Genomic DNA, 13,970 nt, shown 5'->3' with positions numbered 1-13,970 from the left:
GGCGTAAGTCAGGAGTTCGTCAACGGGCCTGATTCTCTGCTATCCTGCGCAGTTATTTATGGGGAGTCTCACACACACATTGCACCACGGCAGGGCAACGGAGAATCGGACTTGATGGAATTACACCAGTGCAGGACAAACATAAGGGAGAGGAGAATCAGGCCCCTGGGCACTACACTGGACTAAAATTGGTGCAATTGACTACAGAGACAAGTCCTGAATGAGGCAAAGCTATAGGAAAGTATATCCGCGCTGCTACAGTTCTCTCAGTTTCCCAATGAGCAATGGGTCAGATGCCATCTCTACTCTCTCAGTTACTCCCATTCAGACCTATTGACTTCAGTGCAACTGAGGGCAAAATTTTGTCCCAAGATGAGGGGTTTTTTCCCCATGAATGTTGAAAGGTGGGGTGGGAGTTCCCATCGCCAAGCAGCAAAAACCGGGGTTAATTCAAAGGTCCCTGAGTTGAGTTTTTACGCTCTATCTAGTTAATTTTTTGCTTGATGAAGAGGATGTCGAGATATATTTTACGCTAGAGCTGCTTCCCCCTCCCGAAGTGACCCCCCCTCCATAGCCAAAACCGCTTCCTCCTAAACCAATCCCACTTCCGCCAACACTGATCCCACTTTTGCCACCAATTCCAAAACCACTCCCACTGCCAATTCCAAGGCCGAAACTGCCTCCTCCACCACCAAGACTGAGGCCACTTCCACGACCTCCACCTCCTCCACCAAGGACATATCTGCTTCCAACTCCGCCACCGCTGCCAGCTACGCTCGTGGTGCTGTTGACCACAGCTGCAAGAAAAAGATCCCTCTGGTTATTCAGAAAGCAGCTTGTGATTTCCAAAGAGAGACAAATTCTGGTGTTACATCTAACTAAGCTGGCTGGAAATTTTCTACCACTGTTTTATGAAGGAAATTTGGGGTTTTGACCAAATGAAATTTTTCCTTGGAAAATTGCAATTTTTCTTTGAAAAACCAAATGCCTGAAAACCTAAGTATTTCAATTCAGAAATGCTAATGAAGTGCCTCATGGGAGTTGTAATTCGGACATGTGCCTCATGTCCCCATTCCCCTCTATGGGCCAAGCTCCACAGCTGGGCAACCGTTCCCATAATGCATCATGGCCAAGGACATAATGCACAGCCTCTGTTCATCAAGAGGGGAGACCATGGTGCATCATGGGAAATGTAGTCTGACTAGGGACCCCCGCCTATACAAGAGAGTGGATGTATGAGACACCCAAACTACAACTCCCCGAGGCACTGTGGTGGCATTTCTGAATTGAATTTCTTCAGGTTTTGGCTGAAATATTTTGGTTTTTGCTATTTTGGCCAAATATCAAAAATACGCACACTGCTTCATTTTCAGACCAGCTCTAATTCTGACAAATGAAAGTGAATCCTTGAGATACTTACAGATGCTCACAGGATCAGCATATTCTCCAGACATCCTGTCGGGGAAAGAAAAGTAATTAATGTAAATCACCCCATAAATCACTATAATACAATTACTAAACTTTGAAATATAGAGGGCGTAAATGCTTCCCAAAAGGACAAGGGGTCTGATTCTCATTCACACTAATTATGACAAAATTTGCAAAAGATCTCAGGGGCAGATTTTCAAGGGCTCTGCACCCAAAATTTTCATACGAACCCAACATCTCATGATCAGTGGAACTAGAATCAAAGGGCCAACGTTCCCCGCCTGGACTTTTATTGGGAAGACACCAGGGGAACAGAGAATGTGGGGAGTTAGTCTGGAAGCAACCCAGCCTCATGGGCAGAAACTTTGTTGATTTATTCCAGCTGAGGATCCGGCCCCATAATTACCACACACTATTTGTGTATTGCATCTACCTGCATTCTTCTCCCTCCAGCAGTTTCCTGTAGGTGGCAATCTCAATATCCAGGGCCAGCTTGACGTTCATCAGCTCCTGATAATCATGCAGCAAACGAGCCAGTTCATCCTTGGTGGTCTGAAGGGCGTTCTGAAGATCAGCAAGCTTACCCCGGGCATCTTTGAGGGCCAGCTCCCCACGTTGCTCAGCATCGGCAATGGCCGTTTGCAGCCCTGCAATCTGTAAGGGACAAATCATGAGATTCTAGTACTGGGAATTGTGATAAGGCTCATTCATGTCTGCGGAATGAGTCTGGAGATGATACTTATGCTGACTCACTCTACCCTTTGTTTGGATTTGAGTTGTTTCTTTTATAAGCTTGCTTAAGTGATATTTTGAAGGTTGCTCTGTGGGTGATGTTTTGACCATAGGATGTGCCTAAACTGGGCCACAATGGCTATAAAATATGTGCTGCCAAGGGGCAGTCAGAGAAAAACAGGAGAAAGTCCATGGTATTGAGTAAAGAGGATAGTAACCTGTGTACGTGTGCATGATCAGCGTGCGATCAGTGGTAACGAACCACCTGGAAAAGAGCAATAATCAAATGAAAACAGTGTGGGCGGCAAAAGTCCTGCAAACAGAAGCTTGCACAGGCATCCTGCATGTGTTGCATAAAACATGTAATACTGTACTGGATGGTGATGGAAAGAGAACTGATGGATTTGTAATTTGGATGTGTCTAAAATGTGGTAGACTGTAAGGGGTAGTCGGAGGTACATAGAAGAAATCCAGCAGGACCCCCTACGCCACAAGAGAAGGCAACTGGCCATTGTCTTTTTCCTGTATATCTGTCATTCGTCGCTTTAGTAGTAATTGAAATCACAAGGCATGCTTTTGGGTCAAGTCAAGGTTTGAATTAATAAACCTAAGGGTATGTGCCGCTGTAGCACTTCAGAGCCGAAGCAACCTATGCTACCGGGAGGGGTTCTCCTGTCGCTGTAGTTAATCCGCCTCTCTGAGAGGCGGTAACTAGGGCGATGAAAGAATTCTTCCGTCAATCCAGTGCTGTCTACACTAGTGGTTAGGTCAGAATAGCTATGTCTCTCAAAGGGTTGGATTTTTCACACCTCCGGAGAGATGTAATTATACCGATGTAAAATCCTAGTGTAGATCAGGCCTGAGTGTCCAGTAGCCAGTGTCACCCAAAGGGCAAGCTATGTAGTTCGTGGATTTCTAGCCCCTTAGATTTCTTTCTCTCTTTGCAAGATAGAAGGAAGAACATGGGCACTCAACTCTTAAACCATTTTCGTCCCTGATTTCTCAGCCTTCTATGAAATATCTCTAAGGTCCTGACAGAGAAACACCTGCAAACAGAAGGCTTACGACTGGGAGTAGTTCCATTGAAATTCTTAGGGCAGGTCTACACTATGGAGTTAAGTCGACCTAAGTTACGCAACTCCAGCTATGTGAATAATTGTGGTGTCTATATCGCGGTGTCTACATCGCGTTGGGTCGACGGGAGAAACTCTCCCGTCAACTTACTTTACACTTCCTGTTTCAGTGGAGTACTGGAGTCGATGGGAGAGCAATCTGTGGTCAATTTCGCAGGTCTTCACTAGACCTGCTAAATCGACCCCCAGTGGATTGATTGCCGCAGCGTTGATCCATGGTAAGTGTAGACATACCCTTAGGGTAGAAAGTACTATGGATAAAATTCTCAAAAGTATCTGATTTAGTAGCCTAAGTCCCATTTTCAAAAGGAATGTAGGCCCAGATCCAAAAAGGTACATACACTCCTAACTTCCAGTTTCAATAAGGGTTAGGCGCCTGGGCTCATTTGATAATGCCTCTTTAAGTGCCTAAGCCACTTTTGAAAATGAGATTTAAATTTCTAACTTACTTAGACACTTTGGAAATTTTTGCCTTTAGGTGCTTTTGACAGGTTTACCCTACATTCCTTACTGTTGTAAGGGTCAGATCCTGCATATATAACTGACTGAATTAAGCAGTTTCCAGGAGTTCTGATATTTATTATTGGTTTTAATGGTGACATACCAATCCGGGTCATGGAGGAGAGCGTGTTTTATTCCATACCAAATGACATTCCTTTCAGAATGCCAGACAGCACTGTTTGAGATACCTGTGACTATTCCAAGATGCCTTGAAATGTCAGAATAGTTTTGCACTTAAATATAATTGGCCATATCCTCAGCTGGTATAAATCACTGCAGCTCGATTGATTTCAATGAGTCAAAAAAATCACAGAAATATAGGGCTGTAAGAAACCTTAAGAGGTCATCTAGTCCAGCCCTCTGCACTGAGGCAGGACCCAAGTATACCTAGCTACGTGAGGATTTGGCCTAGAGAGCTTAAACAGAATCCTTTGACTTACATACCAGCTCCTTACATATCAGAAATCCAGTATTTCTAACCCCAACCATTCAAAAATCCACAAAATCATAAGACTGGCTTTAAAATCATACGTTTTTGTGTGTGTCCAGGTTTTTGAACCTTTATGACACGATGGAGACTCATTTCCAAGCTTTACTCTGCAACCATGAGAGCTAGAAACTTAATTAAAAAACAAAATAAGTAAATAAATAAATATAAGTTGAGATTCTCAACAAATAATTAGACTTAAAGAGCCGGGGCTTTAAGAAAAACACCAGCTATCACAAGAGTTGGCAACACAGAGAGTAGGTATCTCTCACAAGGTCACAGAGCTCATTAAAATAGTATGTAATAAACACCATAAATCATGTCAATTCCATATTAAGATCTTTCCCACCTGTTTTTTCACACTATCTAATTCAGCTTTCAGCCTCTGGATCATCCGGCTCACTTCAGAGATCTCATTCCTGGTGACCTTCAGGTCTTCACCATGTGTCGTGGCTGTGACCTGAAGCTCTTGATACTGAAAGACACAAGCCATAAGGTCATTAGAAAAGATTTTCATAACTGGAGTTGAAGACATGTTTCAAATTTCCAATTTCCCAATTTCAAATTGGGAAAAAATTGAATGCAATTTTCCCTCCTTTTTTCTACCACTTGGATGATTTTTTTTTACGCTGTTGAAAATTATCCTAATTTTAACATTTTTCAAAAAAAATTCATATTTAAAATAAATAAATAAATAAATTGGAGGAGGAACTAGATCGGGAGATGGAAAAAACTGCTGTCCAACCAGCTATCAGCATAATATCAAAGGAAATGTTTACCAATGCATGTGAGATATTCAGATCATAGAGTCATAGATTCTACAGCCAGTAGGGACCACTGTGATCATCTAGTCTGACCTCTTCTATAGCACAGGTCACAGAACTTCCCCCAAATAATTCCTAGAGCAGATCTTTCAGAAAAACATGCAATCTTGATTTTAAAATGGTCAGTGATGGAGAATCCACCACGACTCTGGGTAAATTGTATCAATAGTTAATTACACTCACCATTAAAAATTTACACCTTTACATTTACACATTTACATTTAGCCACATTAAAACACATGTGTTTGCTTGCGCTCAGTTTACCAAGCCATCTGAATCAGTGACCTCTCCTCTTCATTATTTACCACTCTGCCAGTTTGTGTCATCTGCAAACTTTATCAGTGATCATTGAAAGTTTTAAAAATTTTATCCTCTGTCTTTATTACCATTGGGCAGTGGATGGAAGCTTCATTTCATGAAAGAATTGAGGTTTCAAAATTTGTAATTCTCCGTGAAGGCAAATTCAAAAAAAATATTGTTTGGGGATGATTGAAACATTTGTTTTTGAACAATCCAAACATTTCATTTTGATTTCCAACTGTTTCTTTTGTAATATATTATCTCATTTTAAAAATTGAAATGAAAAGCCCTTTCTCCAGGAAAAAATAATTGAAATGTTTCATTCTGAACATACTCAAACTTTTTTCCCCTCGGTTTTCTTACGAAACGAAATTCGGGTGAACTTGACCTGATTTTGTGAAGTGTTTTGATTTTGGCTGGATGGCTTAGTCCAAAGGACTATGGCTCCATCAGAATTTCTCCAGCCAGTCTTTAAGTTTGTTTCATAATGCATTGAGCACACTTTTAGGCCCACGTGAACAAATACTTTAATAACAGTTACTAAGCAGTGATATAACTGACATTAGAAAATCCATATGGGTCCCCTCACTTATCCATAGGTATCATGTAAGGATATTCCAAGGGAATCATATTTTGACCCCAGAAAATGAGAGCACAACTGTGGAAGTTGAGGCTGATGGGATTAGGATGGCTTGATATGCCGAGGAGCACCATGGGTAACCTCCCCTGGAAAACCTGACTTGTGGTCACAGTGTACTAGACTGACAGAGCTATTGTCATTGAGAACATAAGAGACTGGCTGAGAACTTGGTTCTCTGAAGTGGTGATAAGAAGCCGGCATTCTTTTGCCAAGTGCTTTGAGTGCTATGGCTTCAAAGCACTAGGTCACAGCGACCTCTGAGGAGAATTCTCAGTCTACTCTTATACGCTCCTTAGCGGCATGATGACTCACCCTACTTTGGTACCAAGCCTCCGCCTCAGCCCGGCTCCTGTTAGCAATGTCTTCATACTGAGCTTTGACCTCAGCAATGATGCTGTTCAGGTCCAAATCTCGGTTGTTGTCCATTTGCAGGATGACGCTGGTGTCTCTGATCTGTCCTTGCACCTGAGCTAGTTCCTGTAGGTAACACAACACTGGACATAGTATTCCCCTCATGACCTGAATCATTCCAGGAGTTGCATCATGCAGAGAAAAATGTGACAGGTCTTTCGATTACAACATTGTCATTGGGGACAGAGCAATGTGGTCCCATGGGAAGGAGCCTCTGAATAGGAGCCTTACCGCTTCATAGACAGCTCGCAGGAAGTTTATCTCATCAATGAGGGAATCCACCTTTGCTTGAAGCTCCACTTTTTTCGTGTAGGCAGCATCCACTTCCTAAAAAAACACGCCAAATGTTGGGACAATGCTACCAAGGACAAGAGCTATTGGGTATGATTCTGATCCTGTTTATACTCAGGGTTTGTCTTCACTGCAAAAGTTATCGCGAGTTACTCCACTCGAATTACAAGCTCCAGCCACACTGGAAACAACACTGAACCAACCCAGAGCTGTAGCCTGTAGCTGAGCCCCCTGCATTACTAGCTTGAGCATCGACAACACTTTAGCCTCAAACCCCTCCTCCCACTGACGGGCCACATAGGTCACGTTGAAAACGCTGCTCAACTTGAGCGAGAGATTTGTGTGTGTGGACAGGAATTGGGTTGGGGCCACACTCAAGACATACCTAGGGCTAACACTGCAGTGAAGGCATAACCTAAAGCTGCTTTACATCAGTCTGGCCCGCCAAAGCAGTCTGGCCCGCCAAAGCAGTGTAAAGGGGCCTTTGTGCAAATGGCCCAGGCGTGGGAGTTATATTACCTTCGAGTTTGGTACCAAAACACCTTGGAGGATCTGGGTCTTAGTTACTGCAGATTCAAGCTGATGTAACTGAGAGCTGAATTTGGCCTTTTAAATGTTTTGGCTGCATTTTCTAAGGTTCTGTTTATAAATGGTTAACGGGTGTTATAAGCGTATTACAGACATGTATTGGTGGCAGTTATCACCAGTTTGGTTGATGGTGTTATAAGCAACCTACTGGTCTGTTGGACTCCATAACAAATGACAATAATCTATTTTTTTAAAACTATTAACTAATACATGTTTTAAAAGAGACCTTAATATAAAGCATGGCCAATTTTTCTTTGTCATTTCTTTCAAGAAAAATACACCTGTCCCCCCAGAAATGACAATGCAATAAGTAAGACACTTAATGCAACAACTGTGACTCTCAATACAGGATGGATTTGTCCTGGATTTTAACAGAAATTATAATACATAGGAATTTTTCTTTGCAGTATTATCGTTTTGTTTCTTGTTCAGTGTCTACAGTTCTAGACTTCTGCAACAGCCTGCTGCCTTATCCTCAGATAGCTACAGAGTAATGAGAGAGAGAGAGCGCGCGCGATGCATTGCCCACCTTTTTGAGCACCACAAATTCATTTTCTGCAGATGTGCGCCTGTGGATTTCCTCTTCAAATCTGTTGGGTAAAGAGATATGTTTGAAATCTAGCTTCTCAACTACGAGGCAAAAGTAGTAAGCAGTAGTGCAAGGCATGTGTCTGCCAGGTTCTCACATACAATGCTAATCTCTGGCAACTTCATTTGGATGATGACTGCTAACTTTGCAGCCTCCAAAGTAACACTTTGTTGCAGTGGATCAGAGACATTATTCAACACATTACACTCTTCATTCAGTACACCAGTACACCAGTAGTTTGGACCTGGAGCGTTGCTGTGTTTTTCTGAACAGTATAATAGTTTTGTTGTTATATCATGAGTGTGTCCCCTTTATCATCTTTGAGACAAGATTATGTTTATCTTGGTGTTTATGGCTGAGATTTCCAAGAGAGTTTACATGGAGTTAAGCACCCAAATTGTACGAAAAGATACTACAGTGATGAGCATGTTAGACGGATAAGATAAGATAAGATGATATAAAATAAATATGTCATTGGTTAGATTAGATAGATAGATAGATAGATAGATAGATAGATAGATAGATAGATAGATAGATAGATAGATCAAGGGGGTGCATGGGGATAGATAGATAGATAAATAGATAGATAGATAATTTCATATGCTATAAAAATATTTTTTTCTGAGATTGATGAGCATACCATAAAATCTGTATACAGTTCAAGGCAAACAGATTGCTTATTATGTTAGTTATGGCTCTGAGAATTGTCCTGAAAGCAGAGCAGATTTGATTATCCTGTAACTACACGATTTAAAAGCTCTTGTTATTTTAATAGGAACAAAAATAGCTCCTGCATGAACCACAACCAGAAATCCATGCCAAGGAAAGGCAACAAAACCATTACATTTCCCAGGTTGGTCTTTCTGACTTACTTCTTTCTAAAATCTTCCACAGGATCCTGCACGACCCTCAGCTCTCCATCTAGCCGACCTCTGTCAGTTACTAGGCTATCTAGGTGCCGCCTCAGGCTGTTGATATATGCCTCAAAAAGGGGGTCGATAGGGATCTTAGTGATTGTGGTGTCCTGCTGCTGCAAGAGGTCCCATTTGGTCTCCAGCACCTTATTCTGCTGCTCCAGGAATCGAACCTGAAACCCAACAGGCAAGAGGATATAATTGCTGGACAATATCCCCATGGCATTGGGCCAGACTCTGCTGTCAGTTACACAGGTGTAAATCAGGCTCAGCTTCATTGAAGTTGATGGAATTACTCCCACTAAGAGAGATGAAGCAGAAATTCTTCTTGGTTCTTCTTTTAGAATCAAGACGAGAGGGGAAGCTATCACATCAGAACATTGATGGACCAGCTCCTCAGCTGGTGTGAATCCACTTAGCTCCGTTGAAGGCTTTGGAGATATACTGATTAATGCCAGCTGAAGCTTTGGCCCTATTGATGGGAGCCAGTTTACAATAGCTGCTGATTTATGACAGTTAAGAATCTGGCCCTATATAAGTGCTAAGCAGAGAGGCAGAATATTCCACTGTGACATTTTCAAGGAAAAATTAAGATAAGGCATAATAAAAGGAAGTTGGTTATCCCCAAACAGCTGCATAAAAAATAAAAAATATTAATAATAAGTAATAATAATAATAATTAGATAGATAGAGGGGGTGGATGGAGATAGATAGATAGAGGGGGTGGATGGAGATAGATAGATAGATAGATAGATAGATAGATAGATAGATAGATAGATAGATAGATAGATAGATAGATAACTTTATTAAACCATATAGTAAGTACATTGAAGTCACTTTGGACCGGATTCACTCATGTGAGAAGTCCCATTGAAATCCACGGGCTGACTCACACGCTTGATGCATCATAGTGCAATTGCGCCCATATTTAAGTATCTTGTCAAATCCAGTCTGTTACAGCTGAGATTCAAATCAGCTGCTGTGTTGCGGAGGCACAAATGTGTGACATACAGCCATGGAGACAGAGGGAGACACATGGGTGGGGGCATGGAGAGGAGAAAGAGAGAGATTACGTTTCATTTGTACCATTATAAACACCTGAAAAAAATGTGCTTGGCAATAGCATTGCCAATAACGCCTCGTTACTGCATGTCGTTTTGCGCATTCATGTCCAACCCGAACCCAGGGCCCTGACTTGACTTTTCAGTCAGTCCTTACTTGATACCAATAATAGGTTGCATGAGTAAGGAATGAATAAAAATGGAATAAGAACCTAACTCCTAACCAGGATGCTGCCTCGAGATGTGGTCTTCAAGGCCAACATCCAAAAGGGCTATTAACTCCTTCTTCTTCTGCGGGACACGGATGTCTCCCGTGCTGTTGGATTCCTCGTGCCTGGGATGCTGAATTGTTGGTCTCACCTTGTCGATGAACGATGCAAATTCGTTGTTGAGGGTCTTGATCTGCTCCCTTTCCTGCACTTTCACTTTCTGGACCTCCGGGTCAATTTCGATGTTGAGGGGCGCCAGGAGGTTGGGGTTGACGGTGACTTGCTGGATGCCGCCAGGAGACAAAACAGGGCCTCCTCTGCCTCCACCACTGAGCCCGCTGCCACCGTATCCCCCACCAACCCCGTATCCTCCACTGACATACCCACTAGAGACAAATCCACTACTGCCACCAAATCCACCACGACCACCACAACCAGCACCACCGAATCCAAGCCCCACGCTCCGGAAGCCTCCACCCCCTATGCGGATGGAAGTGCTTTTGTTTCCGCCCAGGCTATGGAGGCTTCTGCTGCCAAAACCACCACCGTACCCTCCGCTTCTTCTCCCAACGCGAGACAAAGAAGCCGAACTGAAACCCGCTCTGTTGCCACTGGAAATGATGGTGGTGGTCGCAGCGTGTCCACTGAAACCCCTAGCCCCGCTCCCAGACTTAGAACTGAGCTTCCTGTTCATGGTGACCTGTCGGAGAGAAGAAACCAAAGAGTGTGACTCAGGATGAGAGCAGAGAGAGAGAGAGAGAGAAAACGAGACTGAGCCCCCTCTGAGATGGAAGCTGTGGCTTCTCCTTATATACTGTTGAAGGGCTGGGCTTGGTTGGAGCTAGTTAATTCATTAAGATTGTTTTCGGGCTTGGTTTTGCCTTGCAGCAACTCACCCTTTTCAACCCCCTTATACATTCACCTTTGAAGTGGATAAAAACACAGAAATCGCTTGTCGGCGTTCATGGCATGAAATTATGTATGTTACACAATGATTGTCTCACCTTGCTTGTCTTTTTTTCCCCGCACAGAACACGTTAATGCAAAATAATTAAAAGGAATCTACAAGGTTTTTAATTATTAGTGTGAATGCTCTGCAACATTTTACTTCAAAGCTGCATGCTTGGGACATCTCCTTCTCTCCGTTAGCAACTAGAAGTTTTATGGCCACATTCAGCTCCCACTTAAATTGGTTTTATATTACAACTTTAAGGGGCTTAGGCCCGGATTCCCGAAGGTGTTTAGGGTACAATGTAAAGAAGGCGATTAGTAATATCTATCTATCTATTCTAAGTGACATAGGCACTTAGGAGCCTAAGTGTCATTGAAAATCAGTGGATCTTAAATCATGTAGGTGCTCTTGAAAATTTCACCCAGCTCCTCAAATAGTGGATATCGGTGCAGCTGCTGGATCTGGCTCTATGAATTCCTTGAAGTTCACTCTCACTTTACTCAGATTTCATCCCCGCCAGAGGCTGCTGTCGTATTGTGACCAGTGCCTATCGCCAAGATTGTCTCACTGTTTCCTTACACTCCCCCATCTGTCCGTACCCATCTGTTGTCTCTCGTCTTATACTTCAATTGTAAGTTCCGTGGGGCAGGGACTGTCTTTTTGTTAAGTGCTTGTACAGCACCTAACACAATAGGGTTCTGTTCCGTGACTGGGGCTCGTACGCATTACACTAAGACAAATAAATAATAATACACTGGCCAACCAACCTGCACTGCTAGTTACCCATTTTCTACCAGCTCTGGACCTATCCCAGCACTCCTGACTGATAGGTAAAGTCCAATTTCTGTTCACTGGGAATGTTGCCTGTGCTACCAGTGAACCACTGAGCCTCTCTTCTGCAAAGAGCAGGGTCTACTGAGCATCCACAGCTCCAGCCAAAAGCAACGGGAGCTCCAATTGCTCAGCATTTCCGAAAGCTACGTCAATATGGTACATTTCACAAGCACTGTGTTTTCCTGCTATAAATAAAGACGGCCCCCTTCTGGTGTTTTGTCAGGAGCCTTATACTTAGGAAACTAATAATGAGCTTTGGCCTCCGTGAAGCATTTTCTTCCTTGCAAGAGCGCGTGTCATGGCAAGAGGGTATTAAGGCTCTTGAGTATGACTGAACGATATTGATGTTTATTTATAATACATCGCACAGCTAATATTACATTTCCTCTTCCCCCAGAGCACAAACGTTTGTTGGGTCAGATCCCCCACTGATGTAAATCAACATCGCTTCACTGATGTAAATGGAGACACGCTCATTTACACCAGCTGAGGCGCTGTTTGAAAGTGAGGCTGGAACAAGGGCCTGATTCTGATCTCAATTACCCCACAGCAAATCTGCAGTAACCCAAGTGAATTCATTTAAGCCTAATTGTCCAGTGCCTTGCACGCTGCATCGTCAGTTTCACCTGTGCACACTAAGTGAGCATAAAGTCCGTGTCAGATCTCTCCCGTTTTGATATAGTGCATGTGAAAATGACTGCACAAGGGGCAAAGGTGGTGGGGAATCCGACACTGTTACTTTACAGAGCCCACACATTTCCACGTACGAAAGGCCAAAGGCATGACTGTTCTCCCATGTAAACTGACGTGAGTTTCACCAATGACTCCAGTGGATGCATGTTTGGCTGCCAAGCCCTGAGTGAAGCCACCGGGAGTTTTGCCAGTGGTTAAATGAGAGCTGGGATTTGGCACAAACCCTGGGAATGGCGAGGAAAGTGCAAGGGGCTGACCTAACTTGCGCTTTCATGCAAGAGCTTGGTTCAAAACTCAAGAGAGCAATAGGAATTGCAACAATGCTGTTTCCCAGCAACAGGCAGCGTCGAGCTGTTTGCAAAAACAGGTAGCATGGTTATTTTATATGCACATCAGAACAGCATTTTTGGAGCCTAGCCAACCAGTCACAGGTGTTGCATTTAGTGCTGGACATCTTCCTGGCCACTGACACTAGCAGATTTTGCATGGCTATACGACAAGGCTCAGGAAGCTGTCCCACAGGTGTGAGCATCTTCCATGCTTGCAGCATGCTCAACCTGGCAATGTACCTGCCATTCTACTGTACTGTACTCCTAGGTGTATGGCTCAGCAACATGGTATTTCTTATGCCTGCTTGCTTCCTTGTGTGGCGTTGGAGTGATGGGTGCCAGTAGCAACTTGCATGTTCCTTGACATTCATGTGTCACCCTGTCCATGGAGCATGGACCCCTGAATATCTGTCCAGATTAGGCTCTCATCAAGTCCAAGTTGCCAAGTACATACCACAGCAGTAGTATAATGGTGTGGACTTTACAGACCCCCCATTGACAAGCCTGATGCTTTAATCAGCCAGGCGGCCCCTAGAGGGAGAGTTTAGAATGCTAGCGGTCCTGGGTTCAAATCCCAGGCCAGACCTAGCAGAAATAGAATTGCTTTCCCTGTAGTTCTCCTGGTAGCAGCTTGGGCTGCTGCTGCTTCAAAGCTCAGCTTATGATGGGGGTATGGTCGTTGCAACTCTGTATAGCAGTGTTTCTAGTATGGGTGGCAGGAAGGCGGCATGAAATTCTCCGCCTTGTGTTATACTCAAGATCAGATTAGAAGTTATTAACAGTCCCTTCTGGCTTTTAAAAGCTATTAAAATAGACATGGCTGTGTAGCAGACCGTGGACTCACCAGTGCAGCACCACCTGCTGGTCAGTCCAAGAATTAGCTCTTTCCAGCCTCAGAGCGCCTCCTGCTGGCTGGTTTCTCCCTGTTGGTACCTGCTTCCTCATCTCCACCACCTCTGGCCCCGTGTCCATCCCAGACCCCGGTGCCCCTTTCCTTGGGGCACTGCTCACAACAATGCCCCCGCATTCTGGGTCTCCCCTCCCAGGGGAACCC

The 13,970-nt window shown here is 43.7% G+C and overlaps 1 protein-coding gene across 1 annotated transcript; it reads right to left on the bottom strand.

Moving 5' to 3' along the window:
- Nucleotides 1–480: 480 nt before the first annotated feature.
- Nucleotides 481–10,802, bottom strand: LOC140901116 (keratin, type II cytoskeletal 75-like). Its single transcript, XM_073319377.1, has 9 exons — nucleotides 10,260–10,802; nucleotides 8,797–9,011; nucleotides 7,865–7,925; nucleotides 6,688–6,783; nucleotides 6,358–6,522; nucleotides 4,631–4,756; nucleotides 1,862–2,082; nucleotides 1,421–1,455; nucleotides 481–797 (listed from the first exon to the last, which is right to left on the bottom strand). The coding sequence occupies exons 1-9, from the start codon at nucleotides 10,800–10,802 to the stop codon at nucleotides 481–483; spliced, it is 1,779 nt and encodes a 592-aa protein (XP_073175478.1).
- Nucleotides 10,803–13,970: the final 3,168 nt, after the last annotated feature.

This window comes from Lepidochelys kempii, chromosome 20 (genome assembly GCF_965140265.1).
Source record: "Lepidochelys kempii isolate rLepKem1 chromosome 20, rLepKem1.hap2, whole genome shotgun sequence".
NCBI classification, from domain to species: domain Eukaryota; kingdom Metazoa; phylum Chordata; order Testudines; family Cheloniidae; genus Lepidochelys; species Lepidochelys kempii.
This window is presented reverse-complemented; position numbering and strand designations above follow the sequence as displayed.